The sequence below is a fragment of the Lepidochelys kempii genome, chromosome 7 (genome assembly GCF_965140285.1).
Source record: "Lepidochelys kempii isolate rLepKem1 chromosome 7, rLepKem1.hap1, whole genome shotgun sequence".
NCBI classification, from domain to species: domain Eukaryota; kingdom Metazoa; phylum Chordata; order Testudines; family Cheloniidae; genus Lepidochelys; species Lepidochelys kempii.
In genome coordinates, this window is record NC_136386.1 from 94,174,274 (window position 1) to 94,202,262 (window position 27,989).

The 27,989-nt window shown below is 41.2% G+C and overlaps 1 protein-coding gene and 1 long non-coding RNA gene across 10 annotated transcripts in view; one reads left to right on the forward strand and one right to left on the reverse strand.

Annotated features, from left to right (window-relative positions):
• IDE (insulin degrading enzyme) overlaps positions 1-27,989 on the forward strand; it is a 183,262-nt gene that overhangs the window by 150,562 nt on the left and 4,711 nt on the right. For all 9 annotated transcript variants that reach the window (XM_073353900.1, XM_073353894.2, XM_073353898.1 and 6 more), the window contains 7 exons: positions 1,605-1,725; positions 4,722-4,813; positions 8,415-8,526; positions 11,155-11,322; positions 13,958-14,230; positions 18,347-18,408; positions 27,902-27,974. In XM_073353900.1, the coding sequence (XP_073210001.1) occupies positions 1,605-1,725; positions 4,722-4,813; positions 8,415-8,526; positions 11,155-11,322; positions 13,958-14,230; positions 18,347-18,408; positions 27,902-27,974 (901 nt within the window). The remainder of the gene's footprint in view (positions 1-1,604; positions 1,726-4,721; positions 4,814-8,414; positions 8,527-11,154; positions 11,323-13,957; positions 14,231-18,346; positions 18,409-27,901; positions 27,975-27,989) is intronic.
• LOC140914910 (uncharacterized) lies at positions 351-27,967 on the reverse strand. The gene is made up of 3 exons (XR_012160031.1): positions 27,885-27,967; positions 24,033-24,136; positions 351-1,082 (listed from the first exon to the last, which is right to left on the reverse strand). It is a non-coding gene; the product is annotated as an uncharacterized LOC140914910 (long non-coding RNA).

Below are 27,989 nucleotides of genomic sequence, written 5' to 3' on the forward strand. Positions count from 1 at the left end.
TACAATTTTTATTGTCTTTATATCCATGTGTGTAATAACATAAAGGAAAAACCAAAAAATATCAAAATCTAAAGAGGAAAAGTTGCATTTTCTTCTCCCACAAGCTCATCCATGTTAAGAAAGGGTCAGCTCCTTTTTTCTTATAAAGTAGGTGAAAGTGGGAATGCATTCTTCACCAGCTTTTTCCTCTTTGTCTCAGAAACACAGAAAGAAAGACAAAATGCAAGGGATGTGGTGCCATCAGCCCTCCAAAGCTGATTCCAGTCTACTGCTGGGAACCCCCACCCTTCCCTTATATGAAGGTTAAGGGGCTGGGGAAAGGGGGTTGTCTCTTTGCTGCAGCAGACACTTGGAGCCCTAAGCTTATTCCCCCTTTTCTTTAGGGGATGCCTTCCCCTAAATCCACTTCCAGTTTTACACAGAACTGGACCCCTATGGAATGAGTAGCAGCATACACTTGTTGGCACTTGCTAAATTGTGACATCTTGAACCTTACCTCCTGATCTACTCTATTAGGTCCCTGAGCTGCTATGGTGAAGGGAAAAAAAATCACACACACACATGCACACTCCCCCTTACTGCCAGATTAGCCATGGTGGGGTGTAAGTCATTCCTAATTATAAATGAGGCAATTTGTACAATGCCCATAACTGAGCGAAAAATCCAGTCCTAAACTAATCCTGGGTTAGGAGGGGGCTCAGGCTGGAGGGAGTAGGATTTATATACTCTCTCCAGATGTGCAGGGGGACAGTGGGTTACCTAAGTCCTACTCACCTGCCTGCAGGCTTAGGTGATGCCTGCCACCCCTTCCCAATTCCCAAGAGAGGGACTCTTAAAGGAGACACTTCCCCTTTTTTCCTGTCAGTCCAGACAAAGCCCTCTCACCTTATGGTCATAGAGGTTGCATTTCCCACCTACCCACTGGCCTCTGAAAAACAGCTGACTTTCTCTTGTGAAATGGAGGATATGCTTACCTGTGGCTGTATGGACCCAGTAGATCCCACGTTGCCAAGACTGTTAGCTTGTTCTTTCCATTCTTTCTGTTCGAGGAGATGGCTGTGTTTGTTTTGCCTGGATGCAAACTGAGCAAAATAACAGTTGTCACAGCCCTGCTCCTTGCTCACAAAAATAGATTCTTTTCTTGTTCTTTTTGTATGTAGCTGTCCCTGCCTCTGTCTGACAGTGTGAGACTAGGGCACTGGACAATTAGTTATAGTTTGCAGCTAGCAATGAATTTGGTAATAGTTGCCACAGAATATATAGGCCTTGACTAGAATGATTGAAAATATTGGTTTGGAGTTATCTGTCATAATGAATTAATGGAAAATTGCACTCTGAGAATAAATGTTTTTTGTCAAAATTGAAACTAGCTTAGTTCCTAGCTTCTTCATCATGTAAGCAAAGCTACATCATCATGAGCATAGTTCAATCCAATTATTACGCTACTCAAGAAAGCACAAGTGTAGAATAGTAAGAATGTTGCTGGCATCTGGAATGTGGGGTTTTGGGTTGTTTACAAAGCCAAGTAGCTCAGGGGTGATGTTGTCGTTATATTCAGAAGCTGAGTTTTGTAATTATTGAATGTTCTATTTCAACCTTCTTAGTACATGCGATCACTTAACAACTTTCGAGCTGAACAGCCTCACCAGCATGCTATGTATTACCTCCGACTGTTGATGACAGAAGTTGCTTGGACCAAAGATGAATTAAAAGAAGCTCTAGATGGTGAGTTCCCCCTAATTTGTAACTTTTTCTTTTACCGTATTCACTATTTTAGCCTATTTTGACTTTGATCATGTTCAGAATCCTGAGCTTTGTATTGTTTCAGTAAAGTTAGGAGTTTCTGGTTTTGAATGGGAACATAGTCTGTTGTCCTCACAAGTAATTACTTAATCAACATTAATGGAGCTACATATTTTGAACTCTGAACCATATTTTGCAATGTTTGTACAGCAGTTGCTTCATAGTGTTTTTAAAGTTTGAGAAACTTTAATTTTTTTAGTTATTAGTTAATGTAAGGAAAACCCAGTTTGGGAATTAAGATTTTTTTTTAAATTATGTATTTACTTTTTGATGACCACTGTCTCAAAAATATTTGGAAAAAAGCCTACAAACTTTTCATGCAAACAGTCCTTAATGAAGAACAGATCCCTTGCTATATTCACTGGGGAGCGTAATTTAAAATATAAAAGTTACCAACAACTTCAAAATAATCTGAGGATGTATCTATAATTTTAGCAGAGGCTAGTGAATTTTACATGTAGTACCCCACTCTGGCCTGACATGAGAATGGGGTGCTGTTGGAGCAATCTGCAGAAAGAAGATGGTGAATATCTCCTTAGACCACCCCTAGCAAATCTTCCAGAAGATGTAAATTAGGGCCAAATCTAGCTTGCCTTTCTCATGCAAGTTTTGACTTTTGTGGGACGGCTCATATTAGTGAAGTGGGCTGGATTTGCTCCTCTATTTTTATCTTTGTAGCTGCTTCCCATCTTCTAATTTTCAGACATCTTACCACCCTATTAAACCAGCCCTACCAAATACTGCTTTCAGCTGAATGCCATCATGAGCAAAGATGTGAATTTACCCTTCCCTCACCATGTTTCCCTCAGTGAGATATTTATAGAGGTGAGTGTGCACGTCTTGTACACTTGCTACTGAGGCAGGCTTAAAATATACTGGGCACTGTATACCTTTTAATTATTGCAAGAAAAAGCTTTTACCAGAAAAATATCAGCAACAAAATTTTTTTAAAAAATGTATAAATCTTTTCCAACAGGAACTCTTGGGAATACCTCTGTATTTGTACAGTGAGGCCCTGATTCTGATTGGCTTCTGCATAGTGCTGCAGGATAGTTATTTCATCATTCTTGGTTGATGTATTGAACTCTAAAAGATGCCAATGAAAAATAATGTTTTTAGAGGGAAAGAAAAAATCCAGTATGGTCAGAAACTGACTATACTTTATATTGTTGCATTCCACTATTAAGGTTCTGATCCTGAAGCTGCTCCATGCAAGCAGTCCTCTGTACACGCTATAGGGGGCTTTAGGGTTGCCGATTTTGGTTGGATTTATTCCTGGAGGTTTCACCACATGACATAATCTTTAATGTAAGATTAATCTTTAATTCCTGGAGACTCCAGGCCAATCTTGGAGGTTGGCAACCCTAGACTTTATACTAGTGCATGGGCCGACTGTACAGAGTAGCTTTGGGTCTGGGCCCTAAATGTTTTGTTCTGTTGTCTGTACAGTGTTAAGTAAGGTGACTATCAATGGGCCCTACCGAAGTCAGTGGCAAAACTAGCATTAATTTCAGCGAGAGCAGGGTCAGCCCGATAAAGGGTATTCCCTTCCTCTTCCTAGGAATTGCAGATCCTTTTTTATTTACTGACTTCTGTCCCTTAATGTAATCTACTTAAAGTTTAATACTGAGTGTATTTAACATGGCAATTTAACACTGAATTGCTATTCAAAGAGGTTAAAGTCTAATTGTCTTGCAACATTAAAGTTCTGCTTGAGGGACAATGATTTTTTGGTTTGATTTTTTTACTACCATCATCCTCACCACCACTACCAGATGACCCCAGCCCTATGTACTGCTGACAAATGTTTCTTAAGTCAGAATTAAGAGACTAATTACACAAACAATAAGAGACCCCTGGCCTTTTCCAGGAGACAGTTTAAATATAAGCTATGACTAAAGAAGTGAGAGCAACTAATAATTGATGTGGGGTGAGGAAAGAAGTGGAAATGGTGTGTGTTTTTTGGGAGGGCGTTCGTCGGGGTTGAAGTAAGAGGAAAAATTATTGGAAAAAGTATTGATATTTTTAGGATAAAAATATCTACCTATCTTAGCTACTTGTATACCCCCCCATTACAATAGTAACTCAGAGCCTCACAGTCTTTAATGTATTTATCCTCAGAACACACCTTTGAGATAGGAAAGTGTGATTATCCCCATTTTACAGATAAGAAAATGAGGCACAGAGAGAATAAGGGACTTTTCCTAGGTCACACAGGGAGGCTATGGCAGAGCCAGTGATTGGACCCCAGGTCTCCTGGCTCCAAAGTCTGTGCCGTTACCAAGGGACTGTCTTAGTCTGCTGATTCTGCCTATTGATTCTAATATGTAAATTGTATTTTGCTTTATGGACAAGAGTAATACTGATTGTAAAAGTGTTTAAAATATGAAAATCAGGTGTGTGTGTGTGTACGTACGTAAGTACAGGTATATATATTGTAAATTAATAATTTTTTGTGTATGATTTATTGCTAATTACCATCAGACGATGAAATTTGAGTTCAGAAATTATTTAGTCTAGATAGTAATGTACTGTAACTTCCAGAAGGATAAGCCACATGTTCTTTATGTAGTTAATAGCTACAGCTTTATCTCTCAGCCCGACCTAAATGATGGTAACTGTTTTCTCTGGAGAGTGAATGTGTGTTCAGCATGATTGGAGAGCAGGGATGTTGTTTTTCTTAATGGAATCTGGGTCAGATGCTATGTGAATTCTAAGCAAAGCAAACTATGCAATGAGTGCTGATATTTAAACCTGGAAATTTTCCAACAATGAATTTTTAAGGGAAAATCCAAAGCTTTTGATGATTGTGATTTTCCCTTTTCTCCAAGAAACACATCCTATCTGCTGATGAGGTCAATTCCCTCTAATGTAAAAAAATCATGTGATTGATTTAACTATCTGTTTATCTATTCTAGATGTCACTCTTCTCCGCCTCAAGGCCTTTATATCTCAACTGTTGTCACGGTTACACATCGAGGCTCTTCTCCATGGCAATATAACAAAACAGGTCTGATATTTTCTTTAATAGAAACAGTGTGTATTAAAAACAGGATTTAAAACCAATGGTTTATTTAATCTTCCCAAATTTTAAAACAATTTTTGCCAAATATGATTTCATAGTCTTCACTTAATTTTTAGCTGTTTTACAGCAAGTATATCATGATGACGTTTTTTCTGCTCTGTCAGGCTCAATGTCCCTTTGAACGCTGGTGTTTGAGATTTACTGTAATAGAAAACAGCTTATGATCTAAATATTTTAAAGTCTGCATTGCATGTCATTACAGTAAATAATTAGACTGCAAAAGTAACTGCTACAGATCCTGGTTTTCCATTTACAAGCTTCAGACATGGGACTGAGCTGACTAGCAAAGGTTAAAAAAATCAGAATCCTTCAAAGTGAAGCATCTAGTACAAGGCTAAGGTGTGTAGGTCCATAAATCAGACTTCTAGTTCCTTTTCCTTGTGCGAGTAAGAGGGTACTGCTAGTAAGAGGCACAAACTGTTTAATGTGTCCTTCATTAAACCTGTAATGAGTTGCATGTCTGTATCACCTTTATCCAAAGATCTGAGTTCATTTACAAATACTGGATGTGACAATACCTTTGTGAGAGAGTTAAAATATTAAAATGGCTGCATCTATTCCCTTGGGGCTGATATAGCAGCATTCCCAATAGTATCATGACAGAAGTGCTTCTGTACTAGTCTAGTGAAAGTGCACTAGTACCAGACTATCTTAAAACCCTTCAGGTCAGCAGTGAGTGCACGGAGAGGAAAGTGGCCAGCAGCAGTGAGCGAAAGAGGGAAAGAGCCAGAAGGATAGGATATAGAAAGTTGGAGCTTTAAATAAGAGCTCCAGGAAAGTTGTGTTTCAATTTTTTTACATTTTTTGTCTGGAAATGTAAACTAAAGACTAATCCCATCTTCCTCCTAACCCCCTCTATATCTGAACAAGGTGTGATTAAATTCCTCTATAAAGCACCACAGAATTACTCAGGACTGAGCCCTGTGTTGTGCTGGCATGTATTATGCGAACCAATCATGAGAAAAAGTTGTTTTCTGGAAGCAGTCATGTGGGTGGCTATTGGAGAGAGAAAAATATATATCACTGCATATATGTATGGTGCATCTATGAATTTGGAGACCATGGTGATCAGAAATGAACCGCAAGCTTCTTCTGAGCTCCTTGCAATCTACCTGTATGCTTAGACTTCTATTCTGATGTTTGTAGTTTGCCACAGTAGGGTGTTGATTTCTGCTAATAGTAGGCAAATAGTGCTCACAGTGACACCAACGTGTTATACATATTCTATGGTAATTTGTTGTTTTCTAGAGTAGAATATATATTATATTATTTTGGCTTTACCTTGAAATTTCCTATATTTCCCTAATCCCTTTCCCCCCCTTTTTTTTCCCTTCATAAATTTACAGATCTTTTGCAGGTTTTCTGCAAGAGACCATTTTTGTGTTATGAGTTTACATAACAGAAACAGAGTAAGAGGTTTGGGCTTCTGCGTAGAATTTTGAAGCAGATTTTGTAATAAGTTGCTATACTTTTCAACATGTAATCCATGGCACTTAACAATCAAGCTGTTTGAAGTTACACATCTGCGTGAGGCCAGACTTCTAAAAAATGTTGGCATACATATTGTTCACACACACCGCATACCCCACCCCCACCCCAGCATCACAGTCAGGTTTTAAAGACTTTTTTCATTGACGTGTAGTTTTTAATGTAATTTACTGAAATCCCTCCTTTTCTTTTCTTTTTTTAAAGACCAACTTTTCATAAAACCACCTTAACTTCAAATATCCTATGTATTTGATGCTGTTTAGGTTGAAACTGTAGATTTACTGAAAATGGCTATAACTTTAGAACGGCTTAGGAATAAACACTGTATTGTGTATTTATAAAAAGCTAATTATATTTAAGGCAGTAAAAGAAAATCTGAATTTTTATCATTTTAAAATAACTATTTTAAGATCTCCTATTCAATTAAAATATTATTTAACATCCACATTTAATAACTAAAGCACAGCATTGTAGTCTACATCTGTGGGTATATTCACATATTGGAGCCTCTGGGTAAAATTTTCAGCAGTACCCAAGTGACTTAAGATTCTAAGGTTCTTTTTCAGAACTGACTAAGGAACTTAGGAGTCTAAGTCTCATGGAAAGTTGATTAGGCACTTTTATAAATTTTACTCCCTGTCTTTAGAACTATGACCAACATTGCATCCAAACTATGTTACTTCAGCATTTCCTGCCATATTAATTGTCGTGTATTGATGTTTGTATGTTGTATATTGTAGTGTATTTAAAAAAAAATCTGATGAAGTTTCTGAAAGAACAAATGAAGTTTATAGTTAGCAATTAAAAATGGTAACAGAGCTGGTCTGCTACCCTGCCACATGCCTGTACATACAAGGTCTTCTCTTTTCTTTTTTCACTTAATTATGTGTGATGTGTTTGTGGGCACCAAGGCACTAACTCAGCAAGGACTTTAAGCATGTCAGTCATCCCATCCCTATACAGTACACTACCTGCTTTAAATTCCATTGACTTCCGTGAGACTGAAGCTTGTGCTTAAGTGCTTTGACAAATAGGGGCAGGATTACTCATGTTTAAATGCTTTGTTGAATTAGGGTCTAAAAACTGCTTTCTGTAGCATCTCTGTATGCCAGCATAGCCTGCCAGGCTAGGAGAAGAAAATTTTAGTTGACTTTTCCCAGGGAAACCTGGATCTCAGATTTGAAGAATAAGAAAATATGGTTGTCCTAATATTTTTTACTCAAGATGCTCTAGTTTACTTTTGAAACTTTGTGTTGTCCCTCCCTAAAGGAAATATTTAGGATTTTAGGAAGCGATTCACCTAAGGGAGTTAGGAACTCGGTTCCCATTTATTTTTACTAGGAGTTAGAGCCTGATTCCATTTGACTTTTTTGAAAATTCCAGCCCTAAAGTCAGGCCCGCACCTTGTTAATCAGACAGTAAGTACATTTCACTTGCGGAGACTGAGTTATCAGTTGTCAATGGCTGCTGGACAAAATTATTTTTCCTAGGCGCCTTACCAGCAGATGGAGACAGGAAAAAAAAATCTTGTGATTTTTATCCCCATATAAAAGGGACTACCTTGATCCCAACAGTCCTAACTCCACCAATGCAACAAAATGGGGTGAATAGCTGTGCTGGTATAGAAATACTTGGAGAAACCAAATTAACAGCTAGCAAAATGTCATTTGTATATATAAATTGGTTAGTTTGTATGCAGTTTTCAAGTTTGCATAGATAAATACTTCAAGGGTAAGAAAGTGAGAGCATATTAAGAATAGGTCCAAAATGTTTAGCTAAATGTGTAAAGATTAATGTAACTGAAGGTGTTCACCAGTAGTACCGGGTTATTATAAAATTAATAAATAATCTAATGTAGGGAAAATAATCTCACTTATTTCCACTTTATTTTTCACTTTCTTATACTTAGTTTTAAATTAACCATTCCAGTCCTGATTTTGCATCTCACCAAGAATAACTGTGGTCTTTCAGTGTGCTGCCAGATTTAGGATTGTCAAGGAATAAATAAAAAACCTGTAACTAATGTCTTCTTTTCCAGGCTGCATTAGGAATTATGCAAATGGTTGAGGACACTCTTATTGAGCATGCGCATACAAAGCCCCTCCTTCCCAGTCAGCTAGTAAGATACAGAGAAGTGCAGCTGCCTGACAGTAAGTTAAATCATTTTTTTAATATGTAATAAAGGAGGTAATTTAAAGCTGTTTCCTGGTGTCTTCTAATGACCTTTGAAGTGAATATTACCTGTAGTTTGTCTAAAAATCAACTTCAAATGATTTTGCGCTGTAAATCTTGCAGAATTAAATGGGAAATATCATTATATGAAAAGTCGTATATGTAGGTCTGTAACATTAATCTTTCTGTTATGCTCAGTAACTGTTTTGTAGAACTATAAAATAGTATTTAGCTGCTTAATATATTAGAGTGTTGATGTGAAGGATGAATACAGACATGTGGCTTGCACAGCAGTTTGAAGCAAAATAACATTAAAGTAAAAACTGTTCTTCAAGTGGACGCAGACCTGTATTCCATTAGGGGTGTGCATGCTTAGTGCGCTGGAGCCAGAGGTTTTGCCTAGCCATACCCGTAGAGGGGCAGCACTCATGGTGGTGGCCCCACCCTGACCCCTTCCCACCCCCCAGTTCCTTCTTACCGCCCATGGCTGGAGTGGGAGCTCTGTGTGGTATAACCTTACATCCTCGCAATCAGATTTAGTGTAGTTTTTTATTGTATATAGTTAGTGTTAACTTTTTAGTAGGTTTTTTTCCCTGTTGATACCCTCACCAGGATTTAAACACTGTCCTTCGTGTGGGGGAGTGATCTCTAACAACGATCCCCACACGCGGTGCCTGCTCTGTCTTGGCAAGGACCACCTTAAAGAGCATTGTTTGATCTGCAGATTGTTCAATAAAAGGACTCAGGTGGCCTGGGACTTTCACCTCGAGCAGGCCATGCAGCCTGATCCGGTACAGAGGCCTTCATCAGGCTCCGAGACTGTGACCGCTTCCCGTGCGGGAGTAGGTGCCTCTCTGAAGAGGTGGAGAAGCTGTTACCTGTCAACTGTGCCAAAGAAATGTCACATAAGACCAGCCATGACCACTCTAGTTCTCGGGGTAACTCTTCTGCCTCCTTCAGGAAGAGTGTAGACTGACATGGAGCCGGTGGCAGTGGGCAGGAAGGCAGGCATGGGTGCCTGTGACCCTTCCCCTGTACTGAGTGGGTAGGTCAGAAACCACCACCGGGCATCCGTTGAGTCTGTTACCGATGAGAGAAATACCAGTACAGACTGTGTTTATCCCGACCTCGCCATTGGTCTAGGATTTTTCCAGGGCTGTGCCATCTATAGCCTGTCCAATGGAGCGAGCCACTGAACCTCGTGCCTGTTGGCACCACATCTCAGCACTCCCCTTCCAGTAGTAGGGATAGAGCTGGTATCAGAATTGGTATGGGGGGACCCCAGTACCAGGAACCTCCTCTGCACTGCTGCAGTTGTGCCGCATATGCTTCCCTGGCAGCTTTCACCACCCTTGGCATCAGAACAGTGGGGCACTCTGGTGCCGTTATTCACATTGGGACCAACACTGCTGTGCAGTTTTTTCTTTCGCTTTTTGCTTTTTCTTTCTCTCAATAGCTCTAGCATCTTGGTGTGGAACTTTGAAATTTGGCAGGGACAAAGTACCCATGTCAAAGATGTGCCAACATTCTTCTGGCTTTGCCCATGCATGCATATGGTAGTCGACTCAAATTTTATGTTTTGTGTGTAGGTGCATGTGAAATATAATGTGAGCCCTCCCTCATTCTACACAGTCAAAGTGAGAACCCTGCCTCATTCTGTATGAGGTATTAGTGTACACATTGAATGACCAGAGCTCCTTGAGAGCGACTTTAGTTTTTTGCATTTGTATACTCAGTGATGTGCTGCCTTTGCTTCATTGAGTAAAGTGTAATTTCTATCCAAATAACTTCTTGCCATGTCTAACAGCTGATTATTTTTTAACCTAGGGTGATTTTACAGAATTTATTTATAGTACCCAAATTTTTTTGCACTGCCAAAGAGTCAAGATTTAAGCAATAATTACTACAGAGATTGAAGACAATTCCCGAGAATATGTACAAATAGATAGCTAATATACAGCCAAAGGCCATAATCTCTAGCTGATCATTAGCCTAGAGGAAATGCCATGTACCAAAGAAGCTATTGGTATTACTCATTGAATTAATTTTAATGCTTTATAAATCTGTTGGATTGACTGTTGTAGAAATTGAAGTCCTCTGTTTACAGAACAAATAAAGCATGGGAGAGGCAGTGCAACCTTCCCCTCCAACCACACAAATGCACCTCAACCCTGATCCATAGGGACCACCCCTAGGTAGGGATTAGATGGGTGCAGCAGTCTCCAAGTCTAATCAGTGGGAAATCAGCAGAGTCATTTGAGATCGTTATAAGAGAGGAGGCATCGGCATGGTGTTCTCTGTGACGACCCTTGGCTTTTGGAATTCACTTACCCATTTGACTCGCCAGGCTAGGATTTGTTAACCTTGTGAACATACTGTAAAAATCTTTCTCCCACAGGTTAGTAAACAGGTTGCCTGATTATTAATAGAAGATCTGCTTTGCGTCTTTTTCTTGTAATCAGAGTCTATCTGCAGGTAGACTGTTTGTTTTTTCTCCTTGGACTCTATTTGGGAAGGGGGGAGTGTGTGTGTGTGTGTGTGTGTGTGTGTGAGGTTCTCTCTCTCTCTCTCTCTCTCTCTCTAATTACTTTAACTTTATCTTTTAGGAGGTTGGTTTGTCTATCAACAGAGGAATGAAGTTCATAACAACTGTGGCATAGAAATATATTACCAAACAGATATGCAGAGTACCTCTGAGAATATGTTTTTGGAGCTCTTCTGTCAAATTATATCAGAGCCTTGCTTCAACACTCTGCGTACCAAGGAACAGTTAGGTGAGTTTTCCCAGAGTTATCCTCCATATCTCAGTAATAAATAAGGATAAGTATGACGATAGACTTTCTATAGCTCTGCTGCTACCCTTCTCCCTGAATGCCATTTAAAGGACATTTGGTAAATAAATGTTGTTTTAACTAATGGAGATCCCGAAGAATATACAGTTCACAAAGGTAAACTGAGATGAAGCAAGCATAGATTTTAAGATCAAGACTGAAATATTTGAAGACTGCCTCACTCCAGAAAAAAATGGTGTCTAATGGTTATATGGAAGTCACCTCATCTAAAGCTCTGAATGACAGGAGAGGATGGAATTATTAGATCAGCTTCCCAAAGCTAGATGACTGTCAGAAGAAAACTGAGCAGTACTGAGAATCGGTGACACTAAGGACTAAAAAGCCTTTATGAGAAGTGGTAAGCAATAATGCTTACAAAGCCATAGGTATGACTCATGGTTAGTAAGGATGTGACTGCACATGTATCAGAGCTAATTCAAATGAAATTTTTCACCAGTGCCTCTACAACTCTCGGATTCCTCTCCCACGTCAGAGACAGAGCCACTGTTTGCCCGTGATTTATCCAGTGGCTGCTATTAGATTAGGCAGAGAGACTACCAGACGAGAGAGTTTAAATTATCAAATTGCAACAAAATGAAAAAAATGAAGCCTCACGGTCTCCTAGCTGAGTTCCTTAAATTGCATTCATTAAACTTGCCTCTCTGGTAGGCCTGGTGTTTACAATAGTAAAACCACTCTTCCTTTCACAAAGCTGTCATTGCCCTTTCTTCCACAACACACAGTACACATAGAATGGTCTTTTTTAGATGAACAACATCTGATGAAGTGAGCTGTAGCTCACGAAAGCTCATGCTCAAATAAATTGGTTAGTCTCTAAGGTGCCACAAGTACTCCTTTTCTTTTTGCGAATACAGACTAACACGGCTGTTCCTCTGAAACCTTTTTTAGATGGCATGCCAGGCCACAAATCATACCTTAAAGAATCACTTTTAGCTTAAAGCCTACATATAATTCTTTGGAGCATGAACTATATCCATATCCTCCTTAGTACAGCACATAGTACATTTTGCGTGCTACTGTAATGACAACAATAAAAACTATTATGTGGATAGAACTTTTTCATTATGAAGGATCCTATTCTTAGGTAAACTAATGCTATGTTTGAAGTACAAGTGACCCACAATGTAAGCAGTATGGGGTGGGGGGGGGGGGCGGGGAGGGGGGTTGCATGAAAATGGAGAATACCGAGCACAAAATGCCCTGCTAGGCTGAGTAAAGACTTTGAGTAAATCCCACATCCATCCAATATTATATTATGATGTAAGTTATCAACTTGGAAAAGAGATCTTCCAAAATGAATATTAATTTGGAGAGAGAAAAAAGGTAATAAAAGACCAATAGGGTTCTAACTTAAACCTATGTAAACATGGACATGAACAGTTAAGGGATCACGTTTCTAGTATCTAGGCACAGCTCTGTACAGCTGCATAATGTTACAGATAGGGCCCATTGTGTGTAATAGAGGTATTAACCCAGTGTTGGAGATTTGATCATTTTACTAAGAATTTCCCTTTTCGTATGGATTTCAACAAGGATCACTGTCCTCCTTCTGTCCTGAGAATCTTAAAGTTTTAAACCATAGGATATTTTTCAGTATATAATACACTGAGAGAGTAGTACAGCTTTATAGAGGAAACAACTGCTGGAATGTTAACCATAACATGGCTATAGTAATGGACAATGAATAGGACCATTTAGTAAAATTCATTTTTATAGTCGGTAGAATGAATTCCAAAATCATTTCTGTGCATTGCTATGTGTAAATTGCCCACAGTTGTACCAAACCTCAGTGGTGAATGTTTAACATGGAAAAAATTACTTCAAAATGAGACTGTTCCACTGCTGTGTGTGTGCATGTGTGTGTAATGAAAGTTTATAAAACTGAGAAGTAGTAACTAGATATAAAATAGACAGAGAGTCCTGTGGCACCTTATAGACTAACAGATGTATTGGAGCATAAGCTTTCGTGGATGAATACCCACTTCATCGGATGCTGGGTATTCATCCATGAAAGCTTATGCTCCAATATGCCTGTTAGTCTATAAAGTGCCACAGGACTCTTAGTCTGGATCTGTAAAAGCGGCAAACATGGCTACCCCTCTGATACTCGATATAAATAGTAGATCTAAGTAATTATTCTGAATGCTCAACCTAATAACACTTATTATCTGGGTATCAGAAACTATTAATGACAAACAACCTTTCTTCATTCTTTTTTTTTTCTCCTCTCTAGGGCAACCACATCTATTTTGGGAAATAAAAGAAAACTTTGAAAAATACAAGATGTAGCTTATATTTTTTGAACACTGCAATGTTTTATTCATGGAATCACACACAATGTAAAATCATACATTCATTTCTAGTGTGTGACACTTCGAATAACATGCTAAAATATGGGGTAGGGTGTATTTCCTGTTGACAAATAAGGAACAGAAGGTCACTGTATCATACATTGTTAATAGCCAGAATTCACTGAAGAGAAGGCAAATTGAAACTTTTTTACTGGACATAGATATAGATGTAGTTAACCAGTTGCAATTTTTTCTTTTTTGTCAAGGTTACATTGTGTTCAGTGGTCCGCGACGGGCTAATGGCATACAAGGACTGCGATTTATTATTCAGTCAGAAAAACAACCGCACTACTTAGAAAGCAGGGTTGAAGCTTTCCTAAAAACTATGGAGAAGTGCATTGAAGACATGTCAGAGGAGGCCTTCCAGAAACATATCCAAGCTTTAGCAATTCGTCGTCTAGACAAACCAAAGAAGTTGTCTGCAGAGTGTGCTAAATACTGGGGAGAAATAATTTCCCAGCAGTATAACTTTGACAGAGGTAAGAAAAACAGAAAATTGTTTATCAGGTGAAAATGTGGAATTGAGGGCTGAAGTGCTGAAACATACTATTAGTTCCACTTGTATTTAAATATAAAACAATTTAATAACTGAAAATTCTTGCATTTCTCTTATCCACTTGTCACAGAAATTTACACAAATATTCTGCAGGAATCTCTCAGGGACACAATAGATAACTTGAAAGGCAAGAAAAAAAAGAGGAGTCAAATATACTTTGCATTTTCAGTAAAGATAATGGGTGAAATTCTGGCCTCACTGAAGTCAATGGGAAAACGCCTATTGACTTTAACAGGGGCACTATTTCACCCAATATATTATAAACCCCACAGGGGACTCCACTTAAAATGTTTAACAGTTTAATTAGGACAGTTCAGGCTATTAATGAATGCAACTATATAAAGGAGAGAGCTGAGAGCAGGTAACACTTCTCTTACAACTGGAAAACTTACAGGTTTTGCACTGATATTAACACTGTAGGCCCAGATAAGCAAGTATCTTTAAAAAGTTCTGCATCACTTGTTTCTAAAAGTAACATTTGATTGCAAATTGGCTACAACTACAGCTGCACTGAATAGGAGTGAATTTATTAGGGACCTAATCTTTTGCCTTCTGTGCACATAATTTTATGCATTTCTTTGTGGTGTGAGTGCTTTTAGTCCTTTCTTTCTACCCTGGGAGATATCCACTAGGATACCTGAGTTTGCAGTATTTGTCAGGGGACATTCACAGTGAAAGACCCTATGCTCTGAAATTTACTCTCCTCCTTGGTTGACCAGAGCCCACATTTACTGATCTTCAGCTCTTTTTTTGCAGAGTTCCATGAACCACTACAGTAGGCCAAGGGTGGTAAAGGGTGGGATATATGATAGGAGGCTTTATTTATTGACATTGTGTCAGCCTGAATTCTTTTGTATGTGTTTTTAAAGATTGTACTACATGTGCACCTAGTGCCTGTGTTAAGAGCAGTCATATTTACCTTGCACAGTCCTCACGACAATGCATACATTCTTAGTCTCTATAATAGGCTTTTTCCCTGCTAAAATTTCCCACTCTTTCTGCTACCAGTGCAGCTCCACTAGTGCTAGCAACAGTGGGAGCACTAGAGTAGGCCACAGCTTGTGTCTGAGCCATGATGTTGTCGGTCTCTGTTCTGAGCAGGTCGAGATGTCACTCTAAGATTTAATCTTATATTCTAAATATTACAAACATTAATGGAGAGGTGTTTAGGATGAGAATAATAGTATTCCCCCCGGGTTTCAGAGTAGCAGCCGTGTTAGTCTGTTAAGTTAGTCTGCAAAAAGAAAAGGAGGACTTGTGGCACCTTAGAGACTAACCAATTTATTTGAGCAGAAGCTTTCGTGAGCTGCAGCTCACTTCATCGGATGCATACTGTGGAAAATACAGTGGGGAGATTTATATACATAGAGATCATGAAACAATGGGTGTTACCATACACACTGTAACCAGAGTGATCACGTAAGGTGAGCTATTACCAGTAGAAGGGCGGGGAGGGGGACCTTTTGTAGTGATAATCAAGGTGGGCCATTTCCAGCAGTTGACAAGAACGTCCCAGGAACAGTGGGGGGGGGGGATAAACATGGGGAAATAGTTTTACTTTGTGTAATGACCCATCCACTCCCAGTCTCTATTCAAGCCTAAGTTAATTGTATCCAGTTTGCAAATTAATTCCAATTCAGCAGTCTCTCGTTGGAGTCTGTTTTGTTTTGAAGTTTTTTTTGTTGAAGTATTGCCACTTTTAGGTCTGTAATCAAGTGACCAGAGAGATTGAAGTGTTCTCCAACTGGTTTTTGAATGTTATAATTCTTGAAGTCTGATTTGTGTCCATTTATTCTTTTACATAGAGACTGTCCAGTTTGACCAACTCATTCTCACTGAAAATTAATTAAAAATAATTTATATCAATATTGAAACATTTTATCTTCTAGCTCATCCTTTTAAACCTTTTTTTCTTTTCACCAGCAAGTTCTTAATCTTTATCTGAAATATTCTGAGCTAGATAGGATTATCATTTTGTATTATTAGGTTTCAGAATAGCTGTGTTAGTCTGTATTCGCAAAAAGAAAAGGAGTACTTGTGGCACCTTAGAGACTGACAAATTTATTTGAGCATAAGCTTTCGTGAGCTACAGAGCTGTAGCTCACGAAAGCTTATGCTCAAATAAATTTGTTAGTCTCTAAGGTGCCACAAGTACTCCTTTTCTTTTTTTTTTGTATTATTAGTTAGTACATCTTGAAACAGAGAAAGCTAAATTGGTTTTTGCCATAAAAAAACATGTTTCTCTCCCACTCCTCCCAAAAGGTAACGAGCAAAAGAAAAGGAATGGAATATTCTAGTTTAGATTTTGGCTTTGTTCACTATTTACTTAGTAAACATTTTAAAATACAGTTTATCACAAGAAAGATAAATCAGTTTGACAGTTAAAACATGTATTTTCTTCTCAAATAAAAGAGTTGTCCCATTTTAGGTTTTAGGGTCAGATCTACTCTGCCTTATATTTGGTGTGTGTCTGAACGTTACTGCTCAGAAGTACAGTCTCCAACCTTCCTTTGTTTAATAAGGTTCTGGGAAACACGGTCTGTACATTTTGTGGCCACCTTTTCCACTGTAGCCTTCTCCACTGCTTTCCATTCAACATTCTGTCCTGTGCCAGTACCAAGTTCAGCTTTGTTGGGGTAGTCAGTGTCCTATTGGAAACTACTTTAACTGTGTATCCTCCTGTAGTGCCCTATACATTGGCCTCAGTACAGCTTTCAGAAAACATTTTTGAAAGGAGTGAGGTCCCTTGGTATACTGGCAATGAGATGTCATTCCAGGTATAGGGAGCAGCGTGAAAATTCCTACTCTCTGCTGCTTTTTCATCTCCTCTGTCCTGCTTTCTAGTGCCCCAGATGTCTCCATCCTTTGCCTTCTTGTTCATATATCTTCTCTCTCCAGGATGACTCATTGCTATCTGTAACCTGATCTGTGATCATCTCTTCTATTCAGATGATACCCAATTCTTTATTTCTCTTGACTTGTTCCCTGATCCTTTTAGTTCCCATCTACCTACATTGATTGAGAAGAATTTAGTAGAAGGTTTTTGTGTAACTAGAATTGACAAAAACAGAAGTTAGTCAACTCATGCAAAGGGGAAAAAAGTCCTCTCTGTCCATGTTTCTTACTCTTTCACTACACGTGATTCAAACTTAACTTTCCTCTATAGGCTAGAAGTCTGAATAATCTTTGTTATCAAACTTTTTTCCCCACCCATGTTTACTTATGACCATCCCTACCAGGGCAACATCTGTTCAGTCAATTTCACTGACTTCCCATCATCTCTGAATTCAATTAAAAATTTCATTCTGATTTTCAAAACTCACCATGCCAATCCACCTCTGACTTCCTAGTCACATATTTATCACCCTGCATGTTTTAATTCTTAAACTGGATCCTCCTGCCCCACAAGTCTCCTTATTTGAAGGTTGCTCTTTCTTTTACGCTGGCCCTTATGGTAGGCTCTGTTTCTGTAATAATTACTTTTATAATGGCATTATATAATGGACTTACATACATTTAAATGTATCTATATTTAGTAAAATACGATAGCTACTGAGTCACTTTGTCTGCAAACTAATTTTAAGGCCTTCCTTTTCACTTTAGACCACACTGCACACTAAAGACCATGCACATTTTCTTTCGCTATTGTATATTTTAAAACTCATGCCATCTTGCTGTTTCCTAAATAAAAGGTTCCCTAAGTATAATAAATGTGAATAAAAAGCCATCAATAAATTCAGTATCTGTTATGAATCTGTTTCACTCTTTTTTTTTTTTTTTTAATTTTAAAGTGTGTGCTGTTTTCTAGTCCTGTATAGCGCATTTAATCAAATGGGCTCATTTTGTGTAATATTTTAAGCTTCCACTGCTATTTATTTTTCATAGACTCAAATAGTAGCTTGTAAGTTAAGAATGAAAAGCATATAATTTGCAGTCAATTGCACTGTCTAAATTTGAAATAAAAGTACTTTGAAAAAATACTATGATAATAACTAGCTATTATTTGCCGACTTGTTTTAATTAAAATTTTGTTGTTCAGATAACATTGAAGTGGCGTTTCTAAAGACCCTGACTAAGGATGATATCATACAATTCTATAAGGTAAGTTAGTCATATATTTAGAATTTTATCACTAAGAAACATAGGCACTAAAAGAAAATATGCTTGTGTGAATTGCAAGTTAGTACATTTATACCTGTCTTATAAAGGTAACATGATTGATCCAGATGTCTTAATATTACAGTTCAGAGTCAATGGGGAACTATTTATCTATAAACTCCTGATGATTTTTGTGGGACTTTGCATACCTAATGGAAGTATGGCTCCTCACCCCAACTCACATTAGCATGACATCTGTAATAACACTATATATATATCCACTATTGGAAATTGTAAACCTGTTTCTTCGAGTGCTTGTTCACGTCAATTCCAATCAGGTGTGCACACGCCATATGTACAGTTGCCGAAAATTTCCCCCCAGCAAGCCAAAAATAATGCCAACAGTTGCCAACTATTTTTCTCCCGTGGCAAGCTGACAATTATGCGCACGCCCGCGTCGCCATGTCACTGATCCCCGGCCCCAGAAAGGGGGCACTGTCCTGATTCCCAGCGCCGCTCGGAGTCCCAGTGCCGCTCTCACTCGCAGCACCGGTTGTCTCGGCCCTGGGTCGTCGGAGGGCCAGCTCCCGGTGCTGATCATCATCACGTCACTAATCACCTCAGTAGAGATCGAGGCCTCAGCACCACTCCCCTTCCTCGTGGCACCGCTCACCTGGCCAGCTCTGATCGGCACTGCCATGGCTATCTAGATCCTGGTCCCCATCCTCAGAATCAGACGTGGGGTCTAGATACTCACATCAGAACTGGCACCGGTCAACGCATCAACAGCCTGATGTGGGTACAATACCATGGCTGTCCCAATGGCAAGGACCAGCTCAATGGCTTTTTTGGACCCCCTGGGCATATCACCAGTCCCAGGGCACCTTGTCCAAGGGTTTCTGGTCAGTGGCATCGGAGCCCAGGCTGCCGACGGCCTCGGCCAGCCGCCCTGTGCCCAGAGGTGCTGAAGGGATTCAGTCTACAGCACTTTCACCAGCAAAGACTCCCACCCTTACGGTGGAACAGGTGGTCACCAACCTGGAACAGCAGGTCGAGCAGGAGGTCCCCATGGACCAACAGGCCCAGGATGACCTAGTTCCTCACCTGCATCCTCATCTTCTTCCCCAGACGTGATGGTAGCAGGAACTTTCGTCTCAGGACCACCACCCATAAATAGTCACGCCCACCAGAACCTATTCTGCGGGGTGGCGTGCAACATGAGCTTACAAGCCGAGGAGGTGGTGGAATAGGAGGATCCAGTGGTGGACATTTTGGCCCTAAAAGGTCCATCCTGATTGGCGCTGCCACTCATTAGGACCATTCAAAACAACACCAAAACTGTGTGGCAGACCCCAGCCTCTATCCCCCCCGACGGCCAGGGGAGTAGAATGCAAATACTTCATTCCCTCCAAGGGTTAAGAGTATCTATACTCCTACCCGCAGCCCTGCTTCTTGGCGGTGTCTGCAGTTAATGAACATGAAAGGCAGGGGCAGCAGGGACCCCCGCCTAAGTCCAAGGACTCTTTTTTTAAAAAAAAAAAAAAAAACAAAAAAAAACAAAAAACCTTGACCTTTTTGGTAGAAAAGTCTACTCCACGGGAGGCTTACAGCTCAGGATTGCTAATCAGCAGGCAGTCCTGAGCAGATAAAATTTTAACTCATGGAACTCCATGCTCAAATTTAAGGAGCTAATACCATTGGAGTTCAGGGATAAGTCTGGGGCCATTGTGGAGGAGGGCAAGACAGTGGCACAGACCTCTTTGCAGACACTGGATGCTGGTGACTTGGCGGAGGAGGACCTCATGGCTTCAAGTTTCGAGTCTACCCCCAGAGGTCCAACAGACTCTGCAGGACCTGTCCTTTGATGAGACAGGATTATTCGCAGAGCAAACAGACTCCAGGCTACACAGCCTAAAGGATTCAAGGGTGACGATGAAATCGCTGGGGTTGCATACCCCAGCTGCTCAGCGAAAACACTTTTTAAGCCTGAATCCCCTCAATGTCCCTACCAACCTCACCCTAGGCAAGACTTTTCTAGAATGCGAGGTAGGAACAGCAGGCATAAGCCGTCCCAGCCCTCGTCATCACAGGGCCAAGCGCGCACTTCCTCAGCCTCCAAGCAGGCCTTTTGAAGGTGCGCCTGGGGATGACGTGCCAGACTGTATACCAGATCCTCAGCCCTGCTTTCGGAATTGTCTGTCCCACTTCTACCGTGCATGGTCCCAAATAACATCGGACCACTGGGTTCTCCGCATGGTAGAAGTGGGATATTGTCTCCAATTCTGCTCCTCCCCACCCTCCCTTCCCCATCCCTCTTCAGGGACCCTTCTCACGAGCAACTCCTTATCCAGGAGGTGCAGTCACTCCTCGCCATAGGGGCAATGGTGGACGTTCCTCAGGAGCTAAGGAGCAAGGGGTTCTACTCTGAGTATTTCCTAATCCCCAAGGCAAAGCAGGTCTTATACCCACTCTGGGCCAGGTTCATGGTGAAGTTGAAGTTCCGCATGTTCTCTCTGAGTACTATTATTCCTTCCCTGGATCCAGGAGACTGGTATGCCACCCTCGACATGAAAGACACATACTTTCACATAGCTATTCGGCCCACGCACAGATGATTTCTGAGGTTTGTAGCCAGCCACAAATACTGTCAGTTCACAGTCCTCCCCTTCGGTCTGTCGACAGGCCCCTGAGTGTTCACCAAGTGTATGTTGGTCATAGCAGCCTTCCTCCGCAGGAGGAAGGTGCAGGTATATCCCTACCTCGACTACTAGCTACTCAGGAGGCACACCAGGGAGCAGGTGAAGTCTCAAGTCTGACTAGTCAGAACTACTTTTGAGAGGCTGGGACTCCTGCTCAACGTGAACAAGTCAACCTACTCACCGACTCAAAGAATAGAATTCATCAGTGTGGTTCTGGACTTGGTGCAGGCAAGGGCGCTCCTGCCAGACACCTGATTTCAGACCATGACAGACATTATCCAAAGCCTCAGTTGGTACCTGACCACTACCGCAAGGGGATACCTGAGTCTCCTCAGCCATATGGCAGCCTGCACTTAGGTGGTCCGGCATGCCAGACTGAGGCTCAGACCACTTCAAGCATGGCTCGCGTCTGTGTACCACCCAGGGAGTGACAGACCAAGTACTCAAGTGCCTCCAATGGTGGCTCAACCCTCACACAATCTGCAAGGGTGTTCCCATCAACAGCCCCCAGCCCTCCTTGTCCCTCGTAACAGACGCGTCAGTTCTGGGTTGGGAGGCACATCTGGGAGAGCTCCAGACACAAGGATTATGGTCGTAGGACAAGCTGTCCCTGCGTATCAATGTCAGAGAGCTCAGAGCAGTACAGCTAGCATGCCAAACCTTCCTATCCCGGCTCCAAGACCAGTGTGTGCGGGTAATGACCACCAACACTACGGCCATGTTTTACATCAACAAGCAAGGTGGAGTCCACTCTTCCCCTCTTCGCCCCCATGTTGGGAGACCCTTCAGCTATGGGAGTTCTGCATAGCCCACTCGATTCACCTGGAAGCGTTCTATCTCCCAAGTGTGCAGAACGAACTAGCGGACCACCAGCAGATCGTTTCGCAATCACGAGTGGGCCATCTGTCTGGATATCATATATTCCATCTTCCAAAAGTGCGGGTTTCCCCAGGTCGATCAGTTTGCCACCCAGAGCAACAGGAGGTGCCCAGTGTTCTGCTCCTTTCAGAAACACAGCCCGAGTTCAATCTCGGATGCGTTCCTGCTTCCCTGGGGAGACCGTCTCATATATGCCTTTCTGCCATTCCCATTCATGTACAGAGTACTGCTGAAAATCCATAGAGACAGAGCAAAAGTAATTTTTTTGGCCCCGGCATGGCCCCGCCAACACTGGTACCTACGCTTCTGGAGCAGTCAATGGACACTCCTATCGTGTTACCACTCTACCCCGATCTGATCACATAGGATCACGGTCGCCTGTACCACCTGGACTTCTAGTCCCTCCATCTCATGGCTTGGAAGCTTCATGGCTAAACCCAATGGCACTCCTGTGCTCGGAGCCACTAAGAAAGGTCCTGCTCAGCAGCAGAAAACCATCTACCAAAACCACTTATCTGGCCAAGTGGAAGAGGTTCATTTGCTGGTGTGCCCAACATTACACTCCTCCACTCAGGCGTCTATATCACTCATCCTGGAGTACCTTCTGTATCTCAACCAACAAGGCCTGGCAGCATCATCCATCAAAGTACACCTTGCTGCTATCTTGGCTTTCCATCCGGGCACATCTGGACGCTAACCCTATGGTAGGACATTTCCTTAAGAGCCTGGAACAGCTATATCCTTGGGTTAGACAGCCTCTTCCGTCATGGGACCTTAACCTGGTCCTCTCCAGATTATGGGACCCCAATTCGAACCGCTGGCTATTTGCTGACTTCGCTACCTTTCGTGGAAGCTAGCCTTCCTGGTCGCCATCACATCAGCCAGGAGGGTGTCGGAGTTAAAGGCCCTTACCTCCGATCCACCCTACATGGTCTTCCACAAGGACAAGATGCAACTCAGATCTCACCCGGCCTTTCTCCCCTAAGGTAATGTCACAATTCCATACTAGCCAAGACATTTTTCTACCTGTCTTCTCTCCCAAGCCACGCAACAGTATCCAAGAGCAAAGGCTGCACTCACTGGATGTTTGGCGGACATTTAGCATTCTACATTGAGCCCACAAAGCTGTTCAGGAGGTCGAACCAGCTGTTTGTGGCAGTCCGCATGAAAGGACTTCCAGTTTCATCTCAAAGATTATCTTCCTGGATCATGGCCTGTGTTTGCACATGTTATTTGTTGACCAATGTCCCAGCCCCGCCTCTTAAGGCTCATTCCACAAGAGCACAGGCCTCGTCAGCTGCGTTTCTGGCCCAGGTCCCGATACTGGAAATCTGCAGGCCAGGTACTTGGTGAATACATTCACCTCTCACTATACCATCTCACAGCATGCTAGAGATGATGCAGCTTTCGGCTGAGCGGTGCTCCAATCGGCGATTCCTTAATGCCGACCCCAGCTCCAGGGTAGAGCTTGGGAGTCACCTGACTGGAATCGATATGAACGAGCACTCAAAGAAGAAAAAACGGTTACTCACCTTCTTGTAACTGTTGTTCTTCGAGATGTGGTGTTCACATCCATTCCTATACCCACCCTCCAACCCCTCTGTCAGAGAAGCCGGCAAGAAGGAACTGAGGAGGGGCCACGTTGGCAGGGTCCCTGAGCGCCATGAAGGCACCGCTCCACGGGGCTCCATAGCTGACCCAATGGGAGCTGCTGGGGAAAAATTTCTGGCAACTGTGCACACGGTGCATGCACACCTGATTGGAATGGACATGAACAATACATCTCCAAGAAAAACAGTTACAAGAGGGTGAGTAACCGTTTTTCTATGCTGCAAAAGATAGGTTGCACATCTTTTTCACAATATTTCAAAATATTCATGTAGTTTTATTACTTGCAGAGCAGCTGACAGCGAAAGGAGCACTTTGAAAAATATTATAGATACCAACAAATCTGTTCATGTATCTGAGATTCTCTTACCTTCATTATCACTAATGATAGTCTTAGGGAGTTCATTTGTTCCTGTTTTTTTTTTTTTTTTTTTTTTTTACCTGGAAATTCATGCTGTAGAAAATCTTCAATATCCTATAAATGTTGCTGTTCTCCACTGGAAAATGCGGTTTGCCATTTTTTCTTCAGAAGCAGTTGAGATATTCTTGAAAGGATACAGAAATCATGTAAGAATTCTGACCAGACTTCCCTGACCCATGGCACAAATAGAAGATTTCTAAGCAACAGAGCATGGGCCTATTCCTCTGCCAGGGTCAGTGGATCTGAAGGAAATGGTATAAAGTCCAATTCACCCCATCCCCAAACTACTTGATGTCCTAGAGAATTAGCTGCAGCAGGATTCACTCTGCAGTTTCCCAGATATTCTGTGGAACTGGTAGCAGCATGGCCAGTTTACTAACCAGCACTGTGCAAGCATATCTTCCCTCACTGTGGACCATTTACCCCAAGTTCCAGAAAGACTATATATAAAAATATAGTAAACTTTCCAGAGAGATTGAGGTCAAGTTTCAGCAGAATATGCTAATATCTCTGTGGTTTTCCAGTGGCCCTGGTCACACAGAAAAACTTTTGTTAGCTACAGTTGCCTTCTATGGAAATAAGCAGTAATTGCTATGCCCATTTAATTCTTGGGCTTTGGTGAGACTGCCAGCCAGGTTGTCATTTGTGAGGTGGACACCTCTTTGCTAGCAGGCAACTTAATTTCATAAATACTACTGACCAACTGTCAGATAGTAGTGACTTTCAATCAATATTGACCTACCCCAGATTCAATCAGGAATAGTTATAGTTCCCAGTAAAATAACTTTATTCCCAAATAAATAATTAATTCAGTGCATGGACTCGGGAAACTGTTATGGATCTTAAATGACTGCTGAGATGCGCACACAAAACCAACTAAAAATCTAACACATCCAGCACAGATGGAAAAATAATTATTTTCCTTTAACCAGGCAGAGGTATGCTTCTTCAGTAGATATGTAGAGGTCGATTATTGAGAATGCATGGAAGTAAAAAATAGTGAAGAGACTTATTCGGATCTTTTAAGAATGATATGAGACTGCAATGATGTATGTTAGTGTGTTTGAAGTATGTATCCTTTCATCCCCATATGCAGCTTAAATGTGATCTGTTCATGTAGAAGATACATTTTTTTTTTTTAAATGAGCTGAATTTGTTTTCTTATAGAGTAGTAAATTGTTGGGTGGTTCTCGGTGTGCTTGCAAAGATTTGCCCTTTTTGTGCTTTTTATTTTAATTTTGCTATGGACTCTCTTATGAGAGCTAGACAAATTGTAAGACCCATCTATTGGCAGAATTTCCCATCATAATTTGACTAATGGTGTTAGTCTTTTGCTGATAGGCTGATTCAAACAACAAATTATTTATCAAGTTATTTTTCTTTAATGATTTATCTCGCCTATATAGTCATTACATAAATTAGTTAGAGAAGGTGGGTGAGGGGGTATCTTTTATTGGACCAACTTCTGTTGGTGAGAGAGACAAGCTTTCAAGCCACACAGAGCTCTTGGTCAGATCTGGGAAAGGAACTCCCAGCCTTGCAGCAAAATGAAAAGCGGAACAGATTGTTTAGTGTAAGTAGTTAACACATACTGTAAGTGACCCATCAATACCTCTGCAGTCATAGGACAAAAAGAGGAGTTAGTGGGTTACAGATTGTTGTAATAAGCCTAAACCCAGTGTCTCAGTCCATGATTTTTGGTGTCTAGCACAGTGATGAATTTAAGCTCCCAAGCTTGTCTTTTGTAAGTGTTAGTACAGGTTTCCTTTGAGGTTGAGGACTGATAGGTCAGATACAGAGTGATAACTTCGTGAAAAAGGTTTCACGCACAGGTGATACGGTGTTTTTGTCTTTTATCATTTTCCTGTGTGAGTTTATTCGAGAGAATAGTAATTGTCTGGTTACACCTACACAATTGTTATTGGAGCATTTAATGAACTGGTTGAGATACACTACATGTTGTGATAGGCATATGTAGGATTCATGGATCTTGAAAGGTGTATTGTGGGAGGTGTTGGTTATTGTAAGCAGTGGAGATGTGTTCAAGTTTTGCATCTGTTCTGGCAGGGTCTGGTGCTGCTTTGAGTTGCTGTGTCCTGGTCTGCGGGGAGCTTGCTTCTGATGCTGAGCTTGGAGAGGTTGGGAGGGTTGTTTGAAGGCCAGAAGAGGGGCTTCAAGAAAGATTTTTTTTTTTTTTAAGATGGTCCCCATCAAGTATATGGTGTAGTTGTTTGTTTGTTTGATCCCTCATATGGGTTCCAGTGGTGGGTGGGGGGTAGGTGACAACTAGAGTAGTGCGGTCAGAGAGGGTTTTGTTTCTTTATTGAAGCAGGTGCTCTCTGGGTATTTGGGTGCCCATTCCAGGATGTGATATATTTCTCTGGATGAGTGTCCTTGTTTGGGGAAGATGGTTTTAAGTCTGTTAAGGTGCATATTCTGTGCTATGAGTGCCTGGCTGTAGATAACACATTTCTTAGGCCATGTCTACAGTATGGTCCTTACAGCAGCACAGCTGTACCGCTGCAGCTGTGCAATTACAAGGTCTCCTATGTAGCTACTTTATGCTGACAGGAGAGAGCTCTCCTGCTGGCATAAGTAACTACCCCCAACAAGTAGTGGTAGCTATGTCAGCGAAAGTCTGTCTCCCGCCAACATAGCACTGTCCACATCGGTGCCTTTGTTGGTGAAACTTATGTTAGTCAGGGGTGTGGTTTTTTCACACCCCTGACTGACAAAAGTTTTGCCGACAAAAGTGCTGGTGTAGACAAAGCCTTAGTGTGTTTGGGATGGTTAGTGGATCTGTGAAGGTAGATGTGGTGATCCATGAGTTTCTGGTATATGGTTGTCTGTAGGGTTCCATTGTTCAAGCCGATTGTGATGTCCAGGAAGTTGATGCTAGTGTGGGAGTGTTCCAGAGAGAGTTTAGTGGGAAGGTGGTGGTAGAATGGTCCCTGAGAATGTGTGTTAACTAGTTATGCTAAACAATCTCTTCGCCTCACATTTTGCTGTGAGACTGGAAGTTTCTTTTCCAGACCTGGCAAAGAGCTCTGTGTGGCTCGAAAGCTTGTCTCTCTCATCAACAGAAGTTTGTCCAATAAAAGAGATTCCCTCACCCACCTCGTCTCGGTAATATACTGGGACCAACACAGCTACAACTACACTACATATATCAATTAGTTAAACACAAAGAGACCTATTAAAAATCAAAGGCCGCAAATTGAAAATTACTAGAAGAGATTTCCTTAACAGATGGTTAATAAGTGATAACCTATATGGTTGTTCAAGGTACCAGTACTCCATCCAGTTGGAGTATATTTCTTTCTATCCATTTTAATGTTTGTACTAATACACAGTGCATCAATATTCAGTTGTCCCAGGATGCGGGAAGGGACACTAGAAACATATACATAGTTAGGTGAGATGGCCCAACTGACTTTGACATCTGTGCTCAGGGTTGATGTGCTTCCCCAAGGCTGCTGGGCTCTGCCGTTACAGCTCTGTAGAAACTCTGTAGGACCAAATATCTAGTGTGTAATCCTGATTCCATAGAAATCAATGGCAAAATTCTCGTTGATTTCCATGGAGCCAGCATTTCACCCCTAGTTCCTTGGGGCTTCTGAACTTCACAAGACTGGATCTCTCATGCAGCTCAGTTCTGAAATCATTAAGAGCTGTGAAGGACTGGAACTTTGGTTAAATTTCCAGGGACGTGCCCAACAAGGGTTTAGAGAATCAAAATTTGACTCTAACATTAATTACCACTAAAGTTGCACGTTAAATGGTTGTCATCCCTTGTAATACGTAGACAACATATGGCTCCCCTTCCTGATAGAAGCTAGCTGTCACTTAGATTCTGTTGTTGAATAACTGACCTTGCTGCTTTCTGTAGGAGATGTTGGCAGTAGATGCTCCCAGGAGACACAAGGTATCCGTACACGTCCTTTCAAGGGAAATGGATTCCTGTAAGTATTGTATTG